Source organism: Scophthalmus maximus, chromosome 18 (genome assembly GCF_022379125.1).
Source record: "Scophthalmus maximus strain ysfricsl-2021 chromosome 18, ASM2237912v1, whole genome shotgun sequence".
Taxonomy (NCBI): Eukaryota; Metazoa; Chordata; class Actinopteri; order Pleuronectiformes; family Scophthalmidae; genus Scophthalmus; species Scophthalmus maximus.
The window spans coordinates 5,826,809-5,851,497 of NC_061532.1; the positions used below are offsets into that span (position 1 = coordinate 5,826,809).

At 44.8% G+C, this 24,689-nt stretch overlaps 2 protein-coding genes across 3 annotated transcripts in view; one reads left to right on the forward strand and one right to left on the reverse strand.

The window, feature by feature from the left end:
- Nucleotides 1-2,159, reverse strand: part of LOC118289843 (centrosomal protein of 128 kDa) — a 34,255-nt gene extending 32,096 nt beyond the window's left edge. For both annotated transcript variants that reach the window (XM_035616941.2, XM_035616940.2), the window contains exon 1: nt 145-2,159. In XM_035616941.2, coding sequence (XP_035472834.2) covers nt 145-318 — 174 coding nt within the window. In that variant the 5' untranslated portion in view covers nt 319-2,159. The remainder of the gene's footprint in view (nt 1-144) is intronic.
- On the forward strand, nt 2,142-20,872 carry tshr (thyroid stimulating hormone receptor). The gene is made up of 10 exons (XM_035616943.2): nt 2,142-2,634; nt 9,195-9,266; nt 10,289-10,363; nt 12,663-12,737; nt 13,347-13,421; nt 14,172-14,249; nt 14,673-14,741; nt 16,043-16,120; nt 17,921-18,109; nt 18,567-20,872. Exons 1-10 carry the CDS (start codon nt 2,453-2,455, stop codon nt 20,020-20,022), a joined length of 2,349 nt encoding a protein of 782 aa, XP_035472836.1. The 5' UTR covers nt 2,142-2,452; the 3' UTR covers nt 20,023-20,872.
- Nucleotides 20,873-24,689: the final 3,817 nt, after the last annotated feature.

Below are 24,689 nucleotides of genomic sequence, written 5' to 3' on the forward strand. Positions count from 1 at the left end.
CACAATCACATTGGTTATCAATGATTGACATACATTTAGGAATCAATACACGCTATAAATAAGCATATGGACACATTTGTTTTGCACGTATAGGGAAGATGGTGTACTGTCGGTCTTGTGAACACGCAGATGCATCTGGGGTACCTGCAAAGTGTTTGCCAGGGTGTCGATCTTCACGGAGATGTCTGGTGCTCGATCAGCACCTCCACGCCCGCCGGCTGTGCCCCTGTCCCGGCCAGGTCTGCGCTGGGCTTCACGCCCCCGAGGCCTGTGTCCCCGCGTCCTGTCGTACGAATCAGACCCGCTCGACGTGTCCATAGTTTTGGGGGACAGGTTTTGTGGGGGTCGCAGCGAGAGAGAAAACTAACTAACAGCTGACTGGGCAAATGTGACGGTCAGTGGTCGGCCCGAGCTTCGTCGGCGCAAACCCCCACTAACTGTTTACTGGAACTTAATCAGATTAACGAACAACGTGGGGCGGTTGTGATCTGTCACAATACGTGTTTTGATCACAGAAAACGGACATCGGAGCTCTGACATCGCAACCTGCAGAGGCAAAAAAAAAACCCCACAACCCTATCCGAGCAAGAGAAGACCACGACGCACTCTGCGCCTCTTCTAATCAATCAGTCATTGTTGTGACCGGCGCTCACCCTGGCTAGCAACAAGTGGCCACTGCTGTGAGCGGTAGCTAGCTAACGCAACGTTAGCCAACTCATTTGCCTATGAAATATTACCGTCCAACAGAAACACGCGCGCAGAGTAACCACTCGCACGCGTTATTAATACTTTACGCGACGGAAGGCGTGTGTTTCTTTCCGGCTCGGAGAGGGTTCGCCGACGGAGGCAGCGAGCCTCACCTCCGCCGTGCTATGGCAACTTGAACTGGCCGCGTCTGAGCACAGGAACATAACAGACCGAGGGGGGGGGGCGCAAAGGATGCCGGGAAGTGTAGGCTGTTCCCAGCGGAGCGGCGAAGGAATGTGTCTGTTGTGAACTACATTGTCCGAAGTTGTGCGTTTGCGCCACTGCTGCCGCTCTTCAGTTGAAAAGAAGGAAAAAATGAAAAGAAAAGAAAATGTCCAAAATTTCAAAAAAGAAAAGCGTTTCGTATAAAACAATAAAGTCCCAGCTCAAAAATAAAAAAGAAAATCAGTACATCGTTCGACTTGAGTGCAACGTTTAGTTTAATGTCAAGTATATTTACCTGGCCCGAATAATGAAGGTAGAATAAAAGTACACAGAAGAAACGAAAATTGGGCGTATAGAAATAAATTCAACCATTTTGGGTTCATGAAATATAGTGAACAGCAAGTCGCGGCTCGTCGGGGGAGGCAGCGCCTCCTCATAAATTTGAAGGGGGGAATTCAATGTGATGACAGTAAAAACACAGTTTGAGATGCTATGTGTATTAACCTAATAAATATAGTGCCATTTCGCTCTGGTCATTGCCGGGTGTCACTGTGTGAGATCAAACCAGCCATCAAAGGAGGCTTCGCAAAAAGGCGTTGCCTCCCTTGGTGGACAAAAAAGCCTTACCCAATCAGAATTAAGGTCATTGCGGTTGTCAGGTAGAATTCAGTATCTCTATCTGTCATAGTAAAAAAAAAAAAAAAGTTAAAGGGAAGGTATAGCCGAGTCTGACTTTTCGACCAATCACAGAGACGTTGATATAGCTACGCTCTGCTGTATCTGCTAGTGATGTTGTTGGAGGGCCAGGAGGAGGATATACTGCAAAATGTACTTGTCAAAAATGTTTTTGGAGATTAACACCTCAGCACCAGCTACAAATAATTAAAAAAATGCATTCGATTGTAATGGGATGCACTTACGAATTCTAGAAGGTGTGTGCGTGCTGCAATTCCCCACTGGTGGCGTCGACTGCTGAGTACATTTTACTTACTATAATAATAGGCTCGAGATCCGAAAATTAAATGCAAATCGTTGAAATAAATAATATAAAGCATAAATAAAGGAAAGGACTGAAATACACTGCAACAGTCAATTTAGTCTGTCAACAAACATGCAGGGATTTCACTCAACAACTAAAAGCGCTGCTCAGTGGGTGGAGGAGGCGGCGGAGTCGGAGGGGGAGAAAAAGGAAGAAAAAAACAAAACAATACTCTTCTCAAGTCCAACACAAGAGTGCCTCAGAAGTCCACCCCTCCCCTTCGAGCCGAAGACCACCTCCAGTAAGCCCCGGCACCGGGGACTGCAGCATCACCAGCGTCTCTCGGCCTCACCCCATTGACTCCCGTGGCCCTGCGGAGACAGCTGATCCCCGCACTCCCGTGCAGCTCTGCACCAGAGGATTCTAGCCCACCACACACCACCGCCGACATCCACCCACCGCGGTCCACCACAGGCAGCGTGACTTAGACTGATACAGACGTTTGCATGCTGCAGACGTCAGGGGGGACTTCCAGCCAGGGGCCGACAGCCGACCGCGAGCATGCTCCGCAGCCTGCAGGTGACGGCGTGCGCCCTGTGGACGCTCCTCTCGCCGCCGGCGAGCGGCGCGTCGGAGGCGCAGCGCTGCCCCGCGGTGTGCGAGTGCTCCGAGTGGAAGAGCCACACCATCTCCTGCTTTGACATCGACGTGCTGCCCGGCTTCCCAGCGAGCACGGAGACGCTGTGAGTAGGCGTTCGAGACGCATCTGAGAAAAGGATTCGTGCCTCCCCCCCCCCCCCCACTCTCTCCCTCTCCCTCGTGCATTTTGAATTTGAAGTGCTCTTAACCCCGAGGAAAAATCATTATGATATCATGAGTATTGCTCCAAAGTGTTCCCGCCGGGACTCTGAGGCAGGTCTGTGAAGTTAAGTAGTTCTTCTCTTTTAAGGTATTATATATATTTATATAGCTATCTATATCTATATATATATATATTGCCTGTCTGTTCACATCGCTAACGAGCTATAAGTTCCAAAGTTGTGAGCGTCACTTTTTTTTTTTATTACTCTCGATCAATCCATGTAGCCATATCCAAAATGTCTCACAATGATATTTGACTTATTTACAATTATTGTCATGAAGATTGAAGGTACATGTAGTTTAATATTGGGACAGCGTGATTGCAATCACAGCAATACAAAAATCAGCTCATGCATATTAAAAAAGAAGATTCATTTGAACCAACCTGAAATTGTTCAGCTGAAAGACATAGATATCCAAATTGGTTAGGGTTAGGGTTTTTCAAATATTTTGCTGTCACTCGCATTAAATGCTCACACTTCTATGATGCTTATTGTCTAATCTTGTGTAATTTACCCTCATAAATTGACACTATCCAATAGTCCCTCAAACACTGTCAACATGGTTTGTCCCCTGAGTCCGTTTGCTGTAATGAGTTTAGTGTATGAGAAACACTGCAGACGAGTCCACAGGCAGTTTCTCAAATACTCATCATAACGAAATGTGAATGTGCCTGCTTTTATTAAGGAAACTATGGAAAAACAACAACAACCCTAAACTATCATATGAATCAGTTTCTACCCTGACCTTTGTATACAGACATATGCTTTTTCTCTTGTAATTAACCAGCAGCCAAAATGCTGACACACACACTTTAGATGATGGTCTCATATTTAAAACACCCACTTCTCCTCCTTTTCCAAACAAGCAATATTTTCCTAATAGCAATATACTATTATAAGTTTACAGAATTGCTGCCAGCTAGGGCTGCAACTAATATTTTTTGATTTGCAATTTTACTGTTAATTACTTTTCCAATGATAATTTCTATTATGTCAGAAACTGGTGAATTATGTCTATCACGATTTTTAGGGAGCCCAAGGTGTGTGACAAAATTCCCAAATCCCCAAAATATTCAATTTATCGGGACAATGGAGATAAAAGCAAAAAATAGCAAAGTTGTACAGAGGGATTCAAAACTTCTTTCACTAATTGATTCCCCCCCCCCCCCCAAAAAAAAGGGGGAAAAAATAGACTGGACCAACAACTGATCTGCGTTCTATCTGTTGTCTTGTTATCGGAGACCCTAAGGAACCTGTCAAGAACCCTGGGTGCCGACGTGATGTAATATGTCAGGGTCGTCCTCTGAAAAATGTGGCGGGGCTTTTTTACGCCTCCCAAATTGCTCACGTACGGGGTGAAAATGATGCAACAGAGGGCGACTGGTTTGCCACGGCCTTGAGTGATGGAAACACATGCCCTTCAGAAGGGACTCCGTGGCAGATGTGGAAACATGGACGAGTGAGAAGGGGTATTTCCATTTAATTCAGCATTCTTGAACCATTCTCTCACAAAGCGCTGTTACATTGAGCCAACTGCACTTTTGGTGTTGTGGAAGTAACCAAGTTGAAACATTTCAAAATATTCGGAACAGGTTTTTTTTTTTTAAATAAACTGTATGAATATGAGTTCTGGGGTTTCATCACAGGAGAATAAGTGGAATATGTTACATTTTACTGTGTATGCGTAAAGGAGAGGTGCTCCGCTCTCACAGGCCTCGTCAAAGTGTTGTCCGATATGTTGGTTTATGGCCAAATACCTGCAAAAGTAACGACATTCCCATCAGCCTCAGCGGCACTGTGTGTGCATCATTCCAGCACATTAGCATTGTCATTGTGAGTAACACTCGTCACTCTGACACAGAATTCCTCTGAAGCGCTGATACAGGGCTCGCGAGCTCAAGGAGAAGGTTCTGCTGGGATAATCCTCAATCCTCTTTTTACAGTTTATTGGAAAGTCTCCTCCGACCTTCGGTACCAAACGCCGCCTCGCGTCAACTCCAACAGCAGCCATCACATGAAATTACCTCCCGATCACTGCTCCAATTCACACGTCCGAGTGCCAGGGTGTCCCCCTGCGATTTCTTCACATTCCTGCCCAGAGTTTACCCAGAGCCTTCCAGGACGACAGAAAGACATGAAAGAATGCCACCAAGCGCTGCCCTGCCACCACCCCAATAAAAAAAAATAAAAGAATAAGCCCAAAATAGACTGTGTGTTGAGGGGGATGTTCTAGCAGATGAGGCGTAAGGAAGTTTGATTTTGTTGAACACACTGATGAAGAATGAATGACCACGCTGCCCTGGTCGGGCCAATGGCGTCCAGTTCCACTGATTCTGGCCAAGCCTGCACGGCTGTCAGGTCATTTGTGTTATTGGCCGTTTGTCTTGTAGCTCAGCTCTGCCTCCATCAGCAAGCAATCTCAAAATCCTCCTTCATCAAAGCGTCATGAGTTCGACTGATGAGAAGACTATGTATTTTTAGACATCTGGCTGACAGAGGCTACTTGCCTTCGTTTCGGCGGGATCTAAATCGACGCAAAAATCGACATGGCGGAAGCTTGCTTCGTGACAAATAACACGTGGAAGTTCAACATTCCGGGAAATGATCGAATCTGATTCCTCAGTTACATGATCATCTAGTTTCTGTAAGCTTAATAAAGCACAAAGACCGGAAGCAAGAGGTCACAGTCCAGGACAAATTTGTTTTTACACTTTTTTTCCTTTTTGTACGGTAGACAAATCTGATGTCATGTATTAATAGGTGAAGCGCTGGTAGGCAAAATGCGTTAAATATTGTCGATAGCCACGGGTTAGCTGTTTCCCCCTGTTTTCAGTCTTTGTGATAAGTTAAACTTAATGCAACTGGCCGCCGGAGTAGTATGAACGATATTTAATGTAACAGATCTGCGAAAGGTATCGGCTTTCTTTTTTCAAGTCAAGTCAAGTCAAGTCAATTTATTTCTATAGCGCATTTACAGACGACTGAGCCGCACCAAAGTGCTTCACAAGAAAAGTGCTTAAGTGCAATAAACAAAGAATAATACAATACAATAATATAATAGGTAAAGTAAAGCAAAAAGAAAATTTGAAAGGTAACCAGGGAACACTATGCACTGGCACTTAAAAAGGAGACACTAATCGAAGGCTAGTGAAAAGAGGTGGGTATTTAAATGGGACTTAAAAATATTCAGAGACTGGGCTGCACGGATGGAGGGTCGTTCTCTCGTGTTGCTCCCAGCAAAGAGTTTGTAACTTTCTGCACTTCTGTTTTTAACGTGGGAGTTTGATAAAAAAATTATTCTGTAAAAATCCTATTCACAGGACGAAAAAAGGTGAATGCAAAGCGAACGTCTGACTGTGTGTGAGTGTGCGTATGTGGATACTTAGAGTTTGGAGTCCTCTAAGTATCCACATAATTAGAGTTTGGAGTGTGTGTGTGTGTGTGCGTGTGTGTGTGTGTGTGTGTGTGTGTGTGTGTGTGTGCGTGCGTGCGTGCGTGTGTGCTCCATGTGCCACTGGGAGTCAGAGAGGTGGAAAGGAAAGCACAGACATGCTCAAAAGTCTGCGTAGCGTGACTCCCGGCTGCGTCTGGACGATGCATTCAAATACAATATTTACTTTTTACAGCACATTTCTCAAACACCCAGAGAGTTCCATTTGAGAATAATTAAGAGGAAAAAAGACTTCAAGGGAAAGGGGGGGCTACACAGCAGCGCCAGTCTTTGAACAAAAATAAAAAGCAACTCAGAGTTTTTGGGATTGCAGTTTAAACATGATAACTCATGATGTTCGTTGTCCCCCGACCCCTCATCTGAACTGACTGGAGGGTGAAACTCTGATGCTGCTTCCCTGAATGGTAACAGATGAGCACTGGGCACTTAATTGTAAAATAAGAAGTGGGACATTGAACATGATGAGCTTGAGCTGATTACTGGAAACACTGACAGTCGCCCAGCTATTAATTTGTACCGATGGATCATGCAATGGAAATTGTTACTGTGATACTACCTCACGTCTCACGGGACTAACCTCGTGTGTTTATGAGAAAACAAACAGGAATGCCATTTTGAACAAATCCTCAAACAAAAATCATTGACATTTTTTACCATTGTGCTCCCCCTGTCCCAACTTTCTTTTTCCTCTCTCAACGTGTATGCGTTCAAGCATTTTTGTCTGAGAAGACATGAAGGATTTTTGTGGGCGACAGCATTTTTCTCACAAGAGCAGTTCACACGGAATCGCCCTGGAGACGGCGCTGGGCGAATATGTAACTCACCCTCTCTACCAGTCACCACAGACTATTACACATCCAAATGAGACAGAGCCGTGTAGTAAACACGGCTCTGTTGTCAATCCAATGTTGACACTGTTATAAATTACGTGGCTTCTCCCCACTTCAAACTCCATCTCCCCAACCTGTTTGTTTTCCCGGGTGTCTATCCAGAACTACAAATTGAGGGAGTCATTTTCTCCTTAGGCCTTTGTAGATGGGGCTCGCTGCTCTTCCCTTCGAACTCCTGAGGGAAAACGCACGCTGGTATTTGGGCTTGAGCGCGGCGGCGGCAGCGGCGGCGGAGGACCGGAGTGGTTCTAACGGGGGTGTTTGGTGTCAGGGTCTGCTCTGTGTCCCTCTGTTTGTTTGAGTTTGTCAGAGCGTGTGCTGCGCTCCCGTGTCCCCCCCCCATGTTAGTATGATTCAGACGGCGGGGCCAGATCTGCAACCTCTGAATTAGTCTATTGTTCCTCTGATGAAGCAAAGGTGTGATGAAGATGGTGGCTTTGGTGGAGTCACTCTTTATTCCATGCTTCCAAATGGACACGCACCCTGTTCCTAGTTGAGACAGGATGCGGCGGAAACATACTCTGAGTGCGCATCCTACTGCTGCAGAGTGGGCCCCCTGGAACGCGACACGACACGATCACATGTGGACACCGTCTTCATCTCTTTCTTCCAATATCATGTTGTGATTCCAAAAAAATCGACCACAACAAAATCTGCAGCAAGATCACAGGAAAGAAACTTTTACTCCTGAGGTAGAGAGAGGCAAAAATGTACTCTTTACCACTCAAGAAGTTACACTTATTTGCTTTTTTTTTTTTTTTAATTATCAGACATATATCTTCTTTGGTATATTCATGCAAAACTGCAGTGTAGAATGTCAATTTTTTCTTGCCAGGTAGCCAGCAGGCTCCCATCCAAGGAATAAGTTGGCACCCTGGTTGGTTACCCTTCGTAAAACCCCGACATGTGTTAAATGACATATGGATTGAACAGAAGAGATACAACCTGCAAAATTGTGAGCTTTAGTCTGTGGATATTAAAAAAAAAACTGAGCAAGAGTTGCTGTCTCTCTACTTCCAGACTTTTTTTGCAATGTGGAGCTAATCATGGCTATAGAAGCATATTTAAAAGCATGAGAGTGCTATTGAGCTCCTCGTGTAACTCTCAGCAAGAAAACAAATAATTGTATTTTGCCAAAAATGTCTAATTATGTATTTTTATTAAATGCAGTTTTTAATAATTCCTTTTCCTCTAAGGCAACAATTTGCTGCAAGCTTAAAGGTTTGACTTGCGGCCGACCTATAGAACCATAGATTAGATAGCTAAAATGTTAGATGTCTCATAACTTAATCCTTGGTTTCACAGTCAAAACTGTAACATTAGGTATTCATTTATCCAGAGCAATATGAAGGTGTGTATCACATCCTCAGGTCTTAACCTTGCTCTCTGAAACAGTGTCCTAAACAGACCCAGACATTGTTTAACTTGGCCGCCACGCCAGGCCCATTCGCTTCCAAGTCTTTGTTTTTCCCCTATGTTCCTAGAATAGGGGGCGGAATCTGTTTTACCATCGACTTCAAAGAAACCTTTCATGCGATACTAATTCATCAGTGTCGTTATCTATGATTCCCCCCCTCTCCTTTCTCTGCCCTGCACTCTTTGTCTCCTCTCTTTTTGTCTGGAATTATTGGAGGAAATATACGGACAAAATGTGAAATGTTCTCATTGATAATTGAATCACTTTCATCACAAAGAAAATCCGGAGCAATTTTTTGCAATTCTGCATTGAAGGTCGTTATACTCAATATCTCCAGACGAAAGATTTTTGAACTTGTCCTTTGGCATTCTTTGTTGCTGGGCGTTGCATGAGAGGATTGGTGCTTCTCTTATATCTGTGAACTGAAAATAAAACTATATCCAGAGGATGGTTACATTCGCGTAAGGACTTAAAATAGACAGGAAAAGCTAGCCTGGCTCAGTGTCTGCAGACGCAAAATGGTATTGATTATCCTCATCCACAAGCGAGGTTTTGCCAATATGTTAGACAATGTCTCCAAAAATATCTAGGACACCTTGACATTTTGATTAAAAGACTAATAAAAATGTTTAATATGTCTGTGACAACTAAAATGTCCTTGTTTTTTTTTTTTTTCCACCAGATGGCTTTTCGAGACCCGTCTATCATCGGTGCCAGCAGATGTCTTCGCCAACATGGTCAACATCTCCAGGATGTGAGTGGCCGTCCAGTGGGATTAATTCTATCCGAGGCTCTTCCCCAACCCTCTCGAAGCTGCTCCCATCCACCTGTTGCCTTTCAGCTCCTCTCCCTTCAAAAAAAGTTGGATCATACCCCAGTTCCAAACTGTCCACCCATTTCCTCTTTCGCCCGCCACACAAGCAGATGATATGCTCTCTGTTTAGTATCACTGCGAGATCCTAATCACAGCTGGAAACGCCAGTGCGTTCCTTCATCAGGAATGTTGGTACTTGAACCGCAGTGGGGCTTGGACGTTGGCTTGGTATTCCAGCAGAGCCTTTTTGAGTGTGTGGACTCCCTGTTGAGGTGGAGTCTCCGCTTAGAGGTAAAACACACTTGATCCTCGGCTGCTGAGTCCGACGTCTGCGGCACAGTCATGCATGAAGGGAGACGGAGGTGGACGAGACGTTTTTGCTGCCCCGGTGGCTCTCTTCGCTCGCCATCCAGGTTAAATGATTGACTACGTGGTTGAAAACCATTAAAATGTCAACAGATTCTCAAAGACGAGCAATTGTTTAGTTTGTGAACACTGTGCTGTGTTTAGTGGGTGCTGAGTAATAATATGGCCAAGTAAATAAATGATTTTTAACGTTGATCTGGTGCTACTGTCTTGGTTTATTCCAAGAGCAAACTAGTACCAAGTAATGTAATAACACACGAGAGCAGAGCGGCAGAGTGACTGATGACTAGGTAATGTATATGTGAGGTGCATACCTTTAAAATTGCTCCTGACTTGGGGAGCTCGGGAGACAAGGTGGGTTCATAAATCCAGGAAAGAGTTGCAGGCTTTAGGATTGTTGTTTTTTTCAGAACCACACACTTTAAGTCTTTCATGAAAGCAGATCTTACGTTTCGCTTTTCACGCTTTGCACAGTGCCTCCATTCTTGACAAAAGAGAAAATCAGACGCATGGTTAAGAAAACTCATTATTTTTCGACATTACGCAGATGATTTGCACATTGGATTCGAGGTGACCTTTTGTTTATTTCCTTTCAGATACATATCAGTGGACACGAAGCTGCAGAGGCTGGAGAGGCACTCGTTCCACGGCCTGAGGAAAATCACCCACATGTGAGTAACTGAAGGCGAAGCTCCTTATTGATCCTTATTGATTGAGCTTTTTCCATTTGCTCTCTGGAGATAAGAAAAAAAGGGTTAATTTTCAACCTTGCCAGCAGCAAATGGAAATGTGGGAGAAACAGATTATCCGCTTATTTCTCTCCGGCACATCACTTACGTCTCCTCCTCAGAGTGGTACTGTACAGAGTAGTTTTGCCAATTCATGCAGTTGAGAAAAATAACCATGTTATTTTTTTGGGGGGGGGGCGGGGGGTTACCAAATGCAGTTTAGATAAGAATCTATTAAATTCAATGAAGTATCCCATTATCTGGATGAATTCGGTGCATTATTATTGAGCCCAGTCTAAAAAGGGCATGCCGGAGCAGAAGAGGCTAAACAGCAGCAGAGTAGTCGTCGTCTTCTTCATGCTCCGGCTCCTGCTTGAAGCCAAGCAGCTCAGGGGCAGAAAGTCGAGCAAGGTGCACTCAATTCCCAATTATGGGATTGTAATTTAGGGCCAATTCTCTGGGTGGACCGAATACTTTTCCTGCATAACACCTCCCTAGCACATCATACATTACTGCGAGGCTTTCCGAACGATTTGTTCCAAGTCACAGCATCTTGTAAAATTGTTTGTGTGCACCCCGTTTGTTTCCACCCCTTCATTGAACTGTATGAAATGTGCGCCGTTTGAGAACGGTAACTGTGATTAGCACGCAACAGACGGGCTCGGATGACATGCCTTGATGCATATTTGGCTGTCGTTTTTTTATCTTAATATCTTGGCTTCCTGAGTCCAGATATCAAAATACCGAGGGAAAAAAAGGGATAATTCAAACCGCTAGCTCAGGGTTGTATCTGTGTTCTGGGGGTGTATTTTGGATCTCTGGGGCCTATTTGCCACTGATTGGTGCGGTGTAGTGCCATACATCAGATAATGGCATCTCTCTCAGGTTTCCTTCAGGGTCAGACACAAATTAATGCTCCGCTTCCTGTTTGGCTGCTTGAGGCCGACAGCAGCTGTGGATGGAGGAGTGCAGTCGGGGCTGGAAACTCAGAGGGGGCAGGGTGGTGTGTCTCGGGTCACCATCACTGAAACCACCTATTTTGAGAATTTTGAAGGTTTATACAGAAGTAAAAAAATATACGTACATTTTTTGATACAGGGTCGGAGGCTGTACTGGCAAATGATTGCAAGTAATGATTCAACCTATACACACACACACACACACACACACACACAGACACAGACACACACAGCTCATTCGCATTTCTACATTCTTGGTGATTTGTTGGGGGGGGGGCTCTTGCACCAAGGAAAGTGTGGTGTTTTATTTTCATAGCAACAGAAACTTGTTTGAATCGTGTCCAGAAATAAATTGGATTCAAGCTGCAATGATAAATATTTTTCTATAAAGCATGGGTCGCATGATTTCGGAATGTGAAAAGTGTGGTGACATAGTGACAAACCCGACCGTAATTGCCCACGTAGCGACACAGAGTGCTTAAGCCTCTTTTAGCTTTCGGTTTTTAACTTTTGCTGTGGTGTTCCAATCTTCTTATCATCATCATTTTATCATGCAAACATTTCTGTCATCATCTCATGGGCCTTTTTCCCATCTGTCAGCGATACTGTTTACTTTGGCTGCTCAAACCGGATACGACTTTTTAGTAAAGGCTCGATCCCAACGATGCAAACGTCGCGAACCTCCTCATTTTGTTCAGTTTATACGACCAGCCAAGGTCACAATGGCAAAGAAACGAGAACCCCCCCCAAAAAGACATTTTATCAACCAAAAAAATCAAAGTAAAAGGAAATCCAATTCCCAATGATACTGTTTTATTGACTTTTTGGTTTAATCCCTGGTTTTTATACAGCAGCACTGGGAAGATGAACCCCCCCCCCCCTCAGGGACTTTCACTGACCCGACCACGTCTCTCTGCCGGGGTCATTGTAGTTCGGAAAAAAGGGCCCGGACACAAACGTTGGAGGGCACCATTTGGTTTCTGACAGCAGAGAGAGAGGTGTTCAGTCCAGCGCGGGGGGGCGCGCACCAGAGTAAACACACTAATGAAACACTAATTGGACTCCACTTCCGGCCGTGGCTGCCCCGCGCCGGGCCTCCCTCCCTCCCTCCTCTCGCACACGGGCATGCACCTTGCTACCTTCTGTCAGCGAGTTTTGAGACTGCACAGTGTGTACCTCTGAATGTGCGTGCCAATAATTTGCTGGGAGCCGCATCATTTCTGTCCGACGCCTCAAACAAAAACATTTCTGAATGTCTCTTTCTCGTCTGTCTGTGCCTCCAGTGAGATACGCAATGCAAAGAGCCTGACCTATGTTGACCCAGAAGCCTTCAAGAATCTCCCAAACCTCAAATACCTGTGAGTATTATTTTTGTTGCAGGCTCCTTTTTTTTGGGGGTGTTTTTTTGTTTTCCACATATTACCTAGTGGCAACCCCCCCAAAAAAGATGATGGGTGTAGATTTTAAACACGTAGTTCTGGCAATAATTTAGCTATTGTGATCTATTCATAGCATTGTGCTCGTCAGTATGGGCAAGAGTGAGTCATGCTTCTTTTAAAACAAATTCAGTGGTACAGGCCGAGTTTAGAGAACACGCTGTGGACTCTAAAAATAGATGGAATCAAACCATTTGGCACAAGATAGGAACATGTCAATCTCCCGTGAACGTTTGACTCCGGGGGACAGTTATAACGTCTCGTTTCCTTCCAGAGGGGCCGGAGTTCATTGGTTTAGTAGTAGTGTTCAGATTAGTGAGATTTCCCCATCGTATGAGCTCTTTTGTAGCTCAAAAGAAGCCAGAATCTCACGGTGACTCTTCAGGTTGCATATTGAATGAATTGGGCGTAACTAATATCTCAATTCATGCAGTCTATTCTGCCCAGCAATTGTTGAGAAGTGTGATGCCCACATCCGTTGTGTGTCGTCTCCTGCATGTCCTGACTGTCTCTATCCCCCGTGCTCCTCAGGGGGATTTTCAATACCGGCCTTGATTTCTTCCCTGACTTGAGCAACATCCACTCCAACGACATGCACTTCATATTGTAAGTCACTGCGTCGGTACGATTTTTAAATCGAGCACACTATTCAACTCGTATGCTGGCTACACCGCCACCTCTGGCGTTTTAACCTCGTGACACAAATCTGTTTTTCGGGAAAACAGAGTTTGCCTTCAACACCTCTTTATTGTGTTACACTTAAAGGAAAAGGAAGACGGATGTTCCACTGCAGCCGGAGTGTTTAAGTTGTCGTGATTTTGACAATGTGTCAAAGTAGAGGGTATATGAAAGGGAAATGAAAAGAAAAAATCCCCTATTACAATTTAAGTTTTTTTTTTTAAATTTTCCTTTGTATTATATGGCAGAAGGACGGGCAAGTAGCAACATTTTGTTTGGAACACAACACAGCAGAGATTATGGGCGGTGTGGTCTCAATTTTGGGAAATGGTACCACTAACAAGACTACTTGCTCCATAAATTTGATTGTGTGTTATTACTGTACAAAATGCTTCATAAGCAATTTGCACTGGGTGCGTGCGTGTGTGTGCGTGAGTGTGTGTGTGTGTGTGTGTGCGCTCGCACGCCCTGTCTGCTTTTTCATGTCCCTATGAAACGAGGTACATCTCTGTCATCACCCTCTCAGACAGCTGCTCCGTTTCATTTTCCTACCCGGCCATATTATACTCGTGAATACACTGATCAACACTCACGTTCCTCCCTGTGCCATGTTCCGATGAAAATGATTTATTCACAACACCGCCTCATGTCTCTCTCCCTCTGTGCCTTCGATTGCAGGGAAATTGTTGATCATCCCTACATCACTGAGATCCCAGCCAACTCATTCCGTGGCATCACCAGCGATGTGCTGACAGTGTGAGATATCGCACGCGACACCCATACCATACATATACTACACATGTGCAAAAATATATAAACCGCTCACGTGCAAACTACAGACTGTATATGGCCATGGTAAAGTGCTCTAACATTTTCTTTTATCCCCAAATCCAACAAAAACCCTAAAACAGCCACTTGAATCTCACTAAGACAGCAAAAATAAGTAGACAGACACTTGCACAGACCAGGCAATAACATGTGGGTTAGGTTGGGAGCGGGGAAAAAAAGGAATTTCAGTTTTAATACACAGCAACGCATGTTACAGAAAATGCTGGGCAAAAAACCCCACTGTCACTGCTACATAGCAACGGATGAAATACAAGCACGTGGGCAATATTTTACATCCAGTGGATCAGTTATTAAATATCAATGCTATTTTCTTCTCTTCTTTCTCTCCAGGATGCTGTATGGAAATGGCTTCAGAGAAATCCAGCATTATGCCTTCAATGGGACGAAGCTAGGTCAAGTGTAGGTTCATGGTATTTCTATTATGTGAAATCTTATTGTCATATTTTGAAATGCTTTCTTGCAGAGAGTTAGATGAATAGGCTCATACCAATCTCGTGTCTGTATTTTCAATATACTATCTAGCCTAAAAATGAGCATTTCCCCAACACGTCAGACTATTTCAAACAATTTTGACACGTCAGCTGACTCACACATTATCATGCTGTATATGATGGTGTTCGTTTTGTACTAATTGTAAGAGTTGTCTATAATTTCCTCCTTGAGCTCTCACAGTTTAAACGTCATTTTTTTTTAAATAAAATCCAAGTCTGGAGACACAATTAATTTTTATTTTCTCTGCTGCGGTATATGCCGGGTGAGAAGCCTTACATTTCTTAAATAATTAGTTTGCACAGTATTTTGGATTAAACCGTCGCTGACATCTGGCAGGTGTATTTCCTTACCCAGAATTACACTACAAAAGCAGCGGGATCACAGCTGCGTCTCCACGGGCCCTTCTCATATGAACTGAAAAAGAGCTTAAGCCCAGCTCTTGATTAGCACGCTGGAGTTCTCATGGGAAAATATGTTTCCAAAAGTGGGGTTCAGGAAGTCTGCATTAAGAGAGTCCCTCTCTCCCATACACCCAGTGACACTGGGGCCTAGAGTTGTGACAGTAAATAAGCTCACACTTGTATATGCAATAAGCCTCACTTGGATCGTTTGTGAATCACTGAGAAGAGAATAAGTCAGAATGGCTTCCTTTTTTTCTCCATTCTTGCGACGCGTTGTCTTCTCTTGTCAACCCCCCTACTCCAGAATACTGCATATTCAGGATATGAGGTATTAATGATCTTAATGTAAAGCTTCTCCCCTCTTTTACAACACCTACACAAAGCCCAGGTCCTTATGGAGCCCAATTAAGCCACTGGTCTGTGACTAGTGAGTCTGACCACATGGATGTTGATGTTGGCGCCTGATCTGCTCCGAGGAGAGAACTGATCCCAGCGCAGCGGGACCAAGACAAACACGTCCCTCGCAAGTCTATTATGCTTATTAGATTTAGGAATCAGGGAGGTGTGTTGTGAGGGTGCAGCGTGTGTTTAAGGGGTATACCATAACAGAGGCCTACTATCTAATTTGAATCAACGAGTGGGACCTTTTTTCTTTCACATCTCGCCTTTTGAAACGAGAGAATGTAAACTCAGAAATGTGCAGTGATGAGGCTTAGGAAAATATTGCTTTGCATTCTGTCAATCTGATTGAAATGTGGAGGGTAACGTTTCTCTTATTAAACTTAAATTTGTGCTTTCCTGTCTCAGCGATCTTCACAGGAATAAGTATTTGACCAAGATGGATGAAAGGGCTTTCGCAGGCACCATTAGCGGCCCCATGCTTCTGTAAGTACCTGAACTGCTCTGAGCTACTCTCAACCGACTGCTTATAGTTCTACACAATCCCAAACAAGTTCAGCCATCAATCACATCCATTCAGGGGATGTTTTGTGATGGGCCTGAAAGTGGCACTGACAGCCTCATCTAACTCTCCGTAACTTCTTCAGTGATTTACTTCAAATTGACACACAGAATAAAAGAAACTATTTTGGAAGTGTGCCACTAAAATACAGGCCTAGTGTCCTCATTCATAATGTGCAGACTGGATGACACACACATGTCTGTGAAACTGGATAGCACGTACTCAAAGTGTTGGGATCATTGCTCCAGCTGGGTCTTTGGCCAGGAAATCTGACATGCATGCAAGTGTGTGAGGGAGAAGCTTCCGACGTGCGTCTGATACCGTTGTCATTTTGCCATTTTTGAGGTTTTTAGAGCTGAGACACTGTTTCTAGAGGTGTCCGATGCCAAACCCCTTTACCACGGCTATCTGGTTGCTGTTGTGGTTCTGATCTCGCCATTAAGTGTCCGATTAGGTAAATGGGGTTCGTGCACAGGTCCTTCGTCCCACTTAGGAAAATGGCCTGAGTGAGGTCACCTCCTTGAGGTCATGAGCTAAACATCTGGGGATGACAAAATCAGACTCACACTCAAAGGGTCTGTTCAGCTTTTCTTTTTTGTACTTACACAATGTGCCCCATGAGAGGAAAAGAGAGAAGAGGACAGTAAAGTGGGGAGAGCAAATGGGACTGAGAAAGAACAATTGAGCTCTTAGCAAATATGGACCCGCTTGGCTTGTGTTTATTTTATTTAATCAAATTATTCATTGACTTAGGGGTATAATGGGTTAGAAAACTTAAGAAAGCAAAAGAGAACTTGGCCTCTACTTAGCCCCTATAAGGGGGGGGAGTGTCCAGCGCTGTACAGCGGAATGTCCTCATAATGGGATCACACAGGATGTTGGTGAGATTGTCAATCCTCTGCATGTCTTTGTCCCAATGAAGTTGGGCTGGCTTTGGCATGACAACTGAGTGTAACCAATACCACGTGTAATTGCTTAAAGATGATGAAGTAGTGGGGAGCTCGCTCAAGGAAACAGATGGAGGATGTTGTTTAATCCATCTGCGAGCTCTGTAGTCTCATCAGATCTCCGTAGACCACTGATACCATGGCTGAAAGGTGCTGGGTGGTAACTGCGTGCCGTTATTTCACTTGTTCAGATGAAAGTACAGCACTCTGCATTATTTGTTGGCGTGCAGTGTGGGTTATGCAGAAAATCCCATATTATCGACCATATCAGGGATGTAGCCGAGCCTCTGTGACCTCAGCACTTCGGGCCTTAGTCCATGATTCCGTGACATAGCTTTTCCATGCATAATCCTTAGTGGAAAATTCAAAGTGTTTTTTTTTTTAATCCTATTATTCAGCAGCAGGTTCTCGTCTCCAAAGGTGTTCTCACAATCATGCTCTTCCTGTCTGCCCGATGAAAGATTGACGATAAGAGATAAAAAGATATTCCCGTGGCAAAACAAATGTTCAAATCGAATATTTCCACAGACTATGGACTTAATGTAAGTCCAAGAAAAGAAGAGGAATAGAGTTCAGACTTTTCCGTTTCCTTGGTGTTTATGCTGTAGGACCAACTTTCAGAGTAGCTAGAGTTTGTTTAATCAGAATCAGGTTTGGATGTAGCCAAGAATTATTGGGTCTTTACATTGGAGGTAACCTCAGCTTTCCATCACCACCCGCCACAATGTTTTTTGATTGCATCTTTTTATGTCCTTTCGTTCCCTTTCTGTCTCAAAGAGACGTGTCCCTGACAGGCATCAGCTCGCTGCCGACCACGGGTATGGATTCTCTTCGGGAGCTGAAGGCGCGCAACGCCTGGGCCCTCAAGAAACTGCCGCCTATCAAGACCTTCAAGCACCTCACAATCGCCAACCTCACCTACCCCAGCCACTGCTGCGGCTTTAAAAACCTCAAAAAGAAGCGAGGGTGAGCTTCCTTCTCAATTCTTCACTTAGCATTCGTCGAACATACGAACTGTGACAGTCAGAAGTGGAGGCATTACAGGAAGTGTGTCCAGAGAGGATAAAACACAAACAGTATCCAATAGACTGCTCTTGTAGTCTGTGTATTTCGTGTATTTAGATGGTGCACCACAGTGAGTGGGGCAGCTGCACTTGTATGGTGTGGACCTTGGCAGGGATTGAATCAACTCGCTGACGTGTTTACCTATAACTTTTTACAGTGCTCCCATAATTAGTGTCACTCATTGCTGTTATTGTAGGAAGAAGGTTGAACCAGACCAATAATGACTCCAAAAACAGGATTCCCTTTTCTCCAACTGGATATATAAATGATTTTAATAGTGCACTAAGTGCCTGTGAGGATTGCATCCAGGACTGTTAAGTGTCCGTCTTATGTGTATTTGTGTGCCTGTGTTTTTCAGCTTTTTGGAGTACATACTCTGTAACCTGACTGTTCTCCAAGACCAGCATCACAAGCGCTCTGTGGGGCCCCTCCGCATGCCTTCCCTCCAAGCGGATAGCGTGGTCGAAACAGTCCCAGACCTGGAGCCAAGTGACGGAGGTCAGAGAGAGTCCCAGCAAGACTGGAGGAGTGGTGACTTCCACGGCAGCCTCCACTACCATGCCTACTTTGGGGGCCAGCCAGATGAGGATGTGGGTTTTGGAGAGACCCTCAAGAACCCCCAGGAGGATACCAGCCAAAATTTTGTCACTCCCTATGAATATGTGGTGTGTGAGGAGGGAGAGGAGGTGGCGTGCTCGCCAGTGCCCGATGAGTTCAACCCTTGTGAGGACATAATGGGTTTTGGCTTCCTGCGAGTGTCTGTGTGGTTTGTGAGTCTGCTGGCCATTTTAGGAAATGTGGTGGTGCTCCTTGTGCTGCTCACCAGCCATTACAAGCTCTCAGTCTCCCGCTTCCTCATGTGTCACCTGGCCTTTGCAGATCTGTGCATGGGGATTTACCTGCTGCTCATCGCCTCCGTCGATCTCCACACACGGGCTGAGTACTTCAACCACGCCATAGACTGGCAGACCGGCCCTGGTTGTGGACTCGCAGGCTTTTTCACAGTCTTTGCCAGTGAACTGTCTGTGTACACCTTGACAGTGATCACTCTGGAGAGGTGGTACGCCATCACCTTCGCCATGAGGCTGGATCGCAAGCTGCGTCTGCATCATGCAGCGGCTGTGATGCTGGGTGGCTGGATTTTCTGCCTTGTCCTGGCGCTGCTTCCACTCATTGGCGTGAGCAGTTATCAGAAGGTCAGCATCTGTCTCCCAATGGACACCCAGTCCACAGTGGCTCAGGTCTTCATCTTGTCTGTGCTGGTCCTCAACATTCTAGCCTTTCTTGTTATCTGCGCTTGCTACTTCAAGATCTACTGTGCAGTGCACAACCCTCACTACCACTCTGGATCCAAGGATACCAACATTGCCAAGCGCATGGCCGTATTAATTTTTACTGACTTCTTGTGCATGGCACCCATTTCCTTCTATGCCATGTCAGCCGCGCTGGACCGGCCGCTCATCACCGTCTCCAACTCCAAGATTTTGTTGGTGCTCTTCTACCCGCTCAATTCCTGTGCCAACCCCTTCCTCTACGCCATCTTCACTAAGGCGTTCAGGGGTGATGTATTCATCCTCCTCAGTAAGGTGGGGCTATGTCAGCAACGAGCGCAGCTGTTCAGAGGCCAGACGGTCTCGTCAAAAGGAAGCAGCGGTCCATCTCAGGTCCGTAGAGACAAGTGTAAGGTCGGGAAAGGAGGAAGCGGAGGGCAGGAAGAGGTACCCATCCACCTGAAGAAATGCTCCGGACATACCTACCAGCAAACAGTCAGCCAGCAGGCAAGCCCTGAAGAGAGCCAGAGCCTGAACACGTGAGCCAAACACCAGCTTGAGGGAGTAAAAAAAAGTACGACAGGTTCAGGTGGGACGGGAGAGGCCTTGAAGTGTTTGTAGGCAGATCTGCTTGGATATTTAACAGAAAGCTCCAGTATTCTGTATCTGCTTCAGTTTTCAGGCCAAGTTCAGCTGTTTTCACAATTTCGGCTGTGATGATTTTATGGTTCCAGTTGTTGGAAAATATCAAGTGTCAGTGAAATATGAGCTCGACTTCATCTCAATTATAGTCCTTTCTATTTTGATGGACTGGATGGAATAGAACGGATTTCATTCTGAGGAAAATTAAGATAAAATCTATTTTTCAGTGTTGTATTATTATATTTTGAGTTTTTGCTCATTTTCTGATCGCAGTGTGGCATTGAGATACAAGGACATATGACAAATTGTCTAAAGCCTTTTAGTTTCCAGTGATAAGGAGACCTTTTTTCAGGTATGCTATTTATACTTGGTTGTTGGAGGGACACCCTGCCTTTCACAGTGGATATTGCATACAGTTTATGAAAAGGCAAAAACTCTCCATTTATTATCCTCTCACCAATACCTCTGTATATAGCCTGATCTGAATATATTCTTGTGTTTGGTGATTTTATTGATGAAAACAGGACACGGTCTGTAATTTTTATGCATTTTTTTAATGGTGTGTACCCAAAACGGAAACGAATAGTGCTCGACTGTGGTGTTTACAGTGAAAGTGGACTCTAAACTTGCACTTCAATGTGGCTCATACCTGTACCCAAATTGATTGATCACTTCTAAATTCGTAAAACATATAGCTGTTGTTTTTTATGTTATAATGATTTTTTTTTTAAATAAAAATGTTTAAAATATTGTTATTTTCATTCATTGCTCAATGATCTCAGAAAACACTCTTTGCACAGGTACCTCTTCATCTCCCGAGAGCATGTGATCCAATTGCAAAAGTCAACACGGGACACATTTTAATTATTAGCCATTTTCTGCAAATTACAGACAGGTATGATAATCACAAATATATACTGTTAAAGCCGTGTCTCTCCTCTGGAATGTCATGGTTGTTTTTCTAGCATGAACGTGATATTTTTCCATCCTCTTACGGAAACAACTGACTTATACAATCAGGGGAGATAGCTTTGCCTTTCGCCGAAAGAGCTTAAAGCAAATACAGCTGACATATGTGAGCTGCAGCCCTGCAGCTTGTGCGTTATTGAGCTATTATGAGTTAAAGGACACCCTTTGACAATGGCAGCTTAACATCTGGTTAGCATTTCACCGGCTGGGTGACATTTTTTAAAGGAAATATACAGATGAAGGGGGGGGGGGGGGGGGGGCGTTCTTTCCAGGAAAAAGGGGATAGTGTCAGACTTTTTTGTTTTGAAAAAAAAAAATTGATGTCTTGAAGATATTTGACCAGACCGCTGGGCAGTTTGTTTCAGTATGGAAAATATAGCACATTGTTACCGAATCTATACAGCTCCACTGTATTCCCAAAGCACCAGTGAGACTGAAAGGGGTTGAAACCTCAAAACTGGAAGGATTTCGACTTTTAAAGTTGAAAAAATTAAGAGTGGCATCTGCTCACTTTGTTCCAGGCTCCGCTCACGCTGCAAAATTCCTAAAGGACTAGCAGGACATCATTTTCGGCTGAATGTTTTCCACAGCTCGGTGTCCATCTCTTCCAGTCACCCATTAACAACAATCCAGTGTGGACCCTTCAAAACGTTAAGCACACAGAGCTGGAGCATGATGTGCCTGGCCGCGTCTGCGAGGGGCCTCCTCCCCTCCACTGCCAGTTAGTGTTAACTCACGGTTCATACTTGTTTCACGAGTGCGCGCACGTCAAGGTTGATACAAATCAAAGTCACTGGATGAATTGTGTGGATGTCTGACCGAATATGAATTGACTGGAGGTGGTGACGTGTCCCTGTAGAACCCTGCACCTCGATTTTCAACCAGTCATTAAGCGTTTCTCAAACACCATCAGGATCGTCACTCAGAAATTCACAGAGATGTGGGTATGTTTTACAGCCCAACTGGTAGACGGAGAAGGTCGAAGGGACCGTTTGAGACGTGGGCTGGATTTATTTTGACATTCTTCTGCTAGCTGGTTCTCAGGCCTGCCTGATAATTCCCCTCCCGGTATTTCAAATAAACTCATCTCTCTCTCCTAAGCAGGGCAGGGCCCGACGATGCACCTCGCTACACCGGATTGGGTTGCTAAACTCAAGTACAGTGGGAACAGAGTCATGAGAAGAAGTGCAAGAAAAATAAAACTGCAGTTGCTGTCAGGAGATTCAGGATAGCCTTGGTCCCACGGACCAAGTCAAAGTCTTCAAGTATCCATCCAGCTCCTGCTGCGGGGAACGTCATATCCCTGCGTTGGTGATGTCATTCCCCACGTTATTCCATGGGCCAGTGGACAGTCAAGTCCCTCTGTCTCACAGAAAACTCTTGAATGACAACCAGAGTGAATCCTGAAGTTATAGTGAGTGAAAACAGTTGAGCCTGTGTTGCTTTGCAGGCAATTTCAATGACCAGACACAAAAAAAACAGGACAATTGTCTTGTGTTTTTTTTAATATATATATAATATTATTCTTTTCTTTTTTTCCCTAATACATTTCATGTACAACAGTACATTTTGCAGTGACATACAGGAGACCCATACATCGTCGGATAGTAAGAGACTGTGGGGCTGGACAATATTTGAATTTTTCATTTCTGCCAAAGAGGATTGGTCACATCCAGCTTACTGCCTATCATGTATTTCCTAAAATCAGCAGAGGAGTGGACTCGGGGTGACTTTGCGATGACTTAAAGGCTGGGGTAGGCTAAAAACAAATGACTTGAATGATCTGAAATAGATTTTTTTTTTTTTTTTGCTGGGAGCTGCCATTGTTGCGTTAGCAAGCCAAGAGTTTATAATATGCCCACTAGGGGCGCCATTTCTTCAGGGCAGACTGGACACAATCATGACTAATTATTGGAAAAATAAGGCCCGGGCCGCCTGGGCTCATTGGTGAGCATGTACATTTTAGTTGATAGGAATGGAAGCGAAGCAAGAGTTACCATAGGTTGATATCCAATGCAGAAGACAGCCCCGTTGGAGAGAAAAGGGAAGCGGTTTGATGCTGAACGTGATTGGTAAGTAAACAGCTGTTACTGACAACAGCTAATGCTAATTGGGTGGAAAATGACAACAACAACAAAAAAAAAAGAAGCTTGGAAGAGAAGTTCAAACCCTGCTTGCTGTATGACCTCAACACTGCTCAAACTGCTCTCTGGGCATGGCTGTTCCAGTATTGGTTTCGGAAAATTAGAGAATTGCGAGGACAGAAAGGGACAGAAAGGCGTGAGGGGGGATTTAAGGTGCCATTTGACCGTCCCACAAGCAGTTTCTTACCCAAGGACATTTGGGCATGCGGACTCAGGAAGCGGTGATGGAACCACCGACCCTCCGGTTTGTGGTCGACCTCAACATCTCTTGGAGTTTATGCCATTAAAAAAAAAAGCCGTCACATTTCTGGAACTGGAAAGAAAACTCACTGCCTTTCTTATTGTATTATCAATAACATCTGTATATCAAAGACTACATAGCCACGCCTCGAGTTTCATTTGTGAGTCGTGAAAGGACTTTTGTCCCGCTCCACCTTTGCCCTTTTGGATGCACAAGATTCATAATGGGACGCTGTAAAAAGCATGAGACCATGGAGGGGGGAAAAAAAACAGGCAAAGGAGGAATCTCCATTAGAAATGGAGAGAGGCTTTTTGTCCCTCACATTTTCTGAGACGACAGTTAACTCAACCCTCCACATCCAACAGGCCCTGGCTACTACATTGCACTGGAGCCAACCAAGTCTACTTCGCCGTGCAGCTGATTGGCAGTCGCCATCAGTTAGCCGGTAAGTAGAGAAAGCTACAGAGTTGTGCGAGACATCTCCCGGGCCTCATTATGAGTCTCATTCCCCGGCAGCTCAGACTCTTTATGTCTTGAGTGCCCAGGAGTAGCCAGAGGGCCCACTTCACCAGAGGCAGCCAGGGGTGCATTCTTTCTCCCCGCTAGGTCTTGCTCAGCGCTGAATTAGTCTTTGTGAAGTGTGATACTCTGTAGAAGTGACAGCACGCCTCGAATCCATTTACAATCACGGGCAGGAATCTCCATGTATTCCACTGATTCGGCTCTAATCCCAGACAGAACCTTTATCTCATAATTACCCGCAAGGAAATACACAGGGATTGTATCAGTTTGGGTAGGCATTAGACGGGTGGGCGGGGGGAACGCCCATACTGTGCAAAACCCTGACAGCCTTCCAGACGTTGGATTATACAGCTAGAAAAGTGGAACAGAAGACTGGGGCGAACTCTGGGTTCCACACACGTCAGACCAGATGGCGTAAGACAGTGATTAGCTCGACAAGAGATGAACAAACAGGAATCCAGGTTCAATAAAAAAAACCCCAACACACCAACAGGCTGAAACACCTGAACACAACGCATGACAACTCATAAGTGAGCAGAGAAGTGAACAGCACATAGTTCACACAGGAGATAGGTTAGAATAAAAGATTAACAGTTGAATTGGCTAATGACTGGAGTTGGATCAGTACTAAACTCCACATCAACACATCTGATACATAACTGGCGGTGTTGGCGAAGGGGTGCTCGTTTCAT

Coding starts and splice junctions, on each gene's coding strand:
- tshr (XM_035616943.2), top strand. CDS start 2,453: ATGCTCCGCAGCCTGCAGGTGACGGCGTGCGCCCTGTGGACGCTCCTC. Junction 2,635..9,194: donor CCAGCGAGCACGGAGACGCT/GTGAGTAGGCGT, acceptor TTTTTCCACCAG/ATGGCTTTTCGAGACCCGTC. Junction 14,250..14,672: donor ACCAGCGATGTGCTGACAGT/GTGAGATATCGC, acceptor CTTTCTCTCCAG/GATGCTGTATGGAAATGGCT.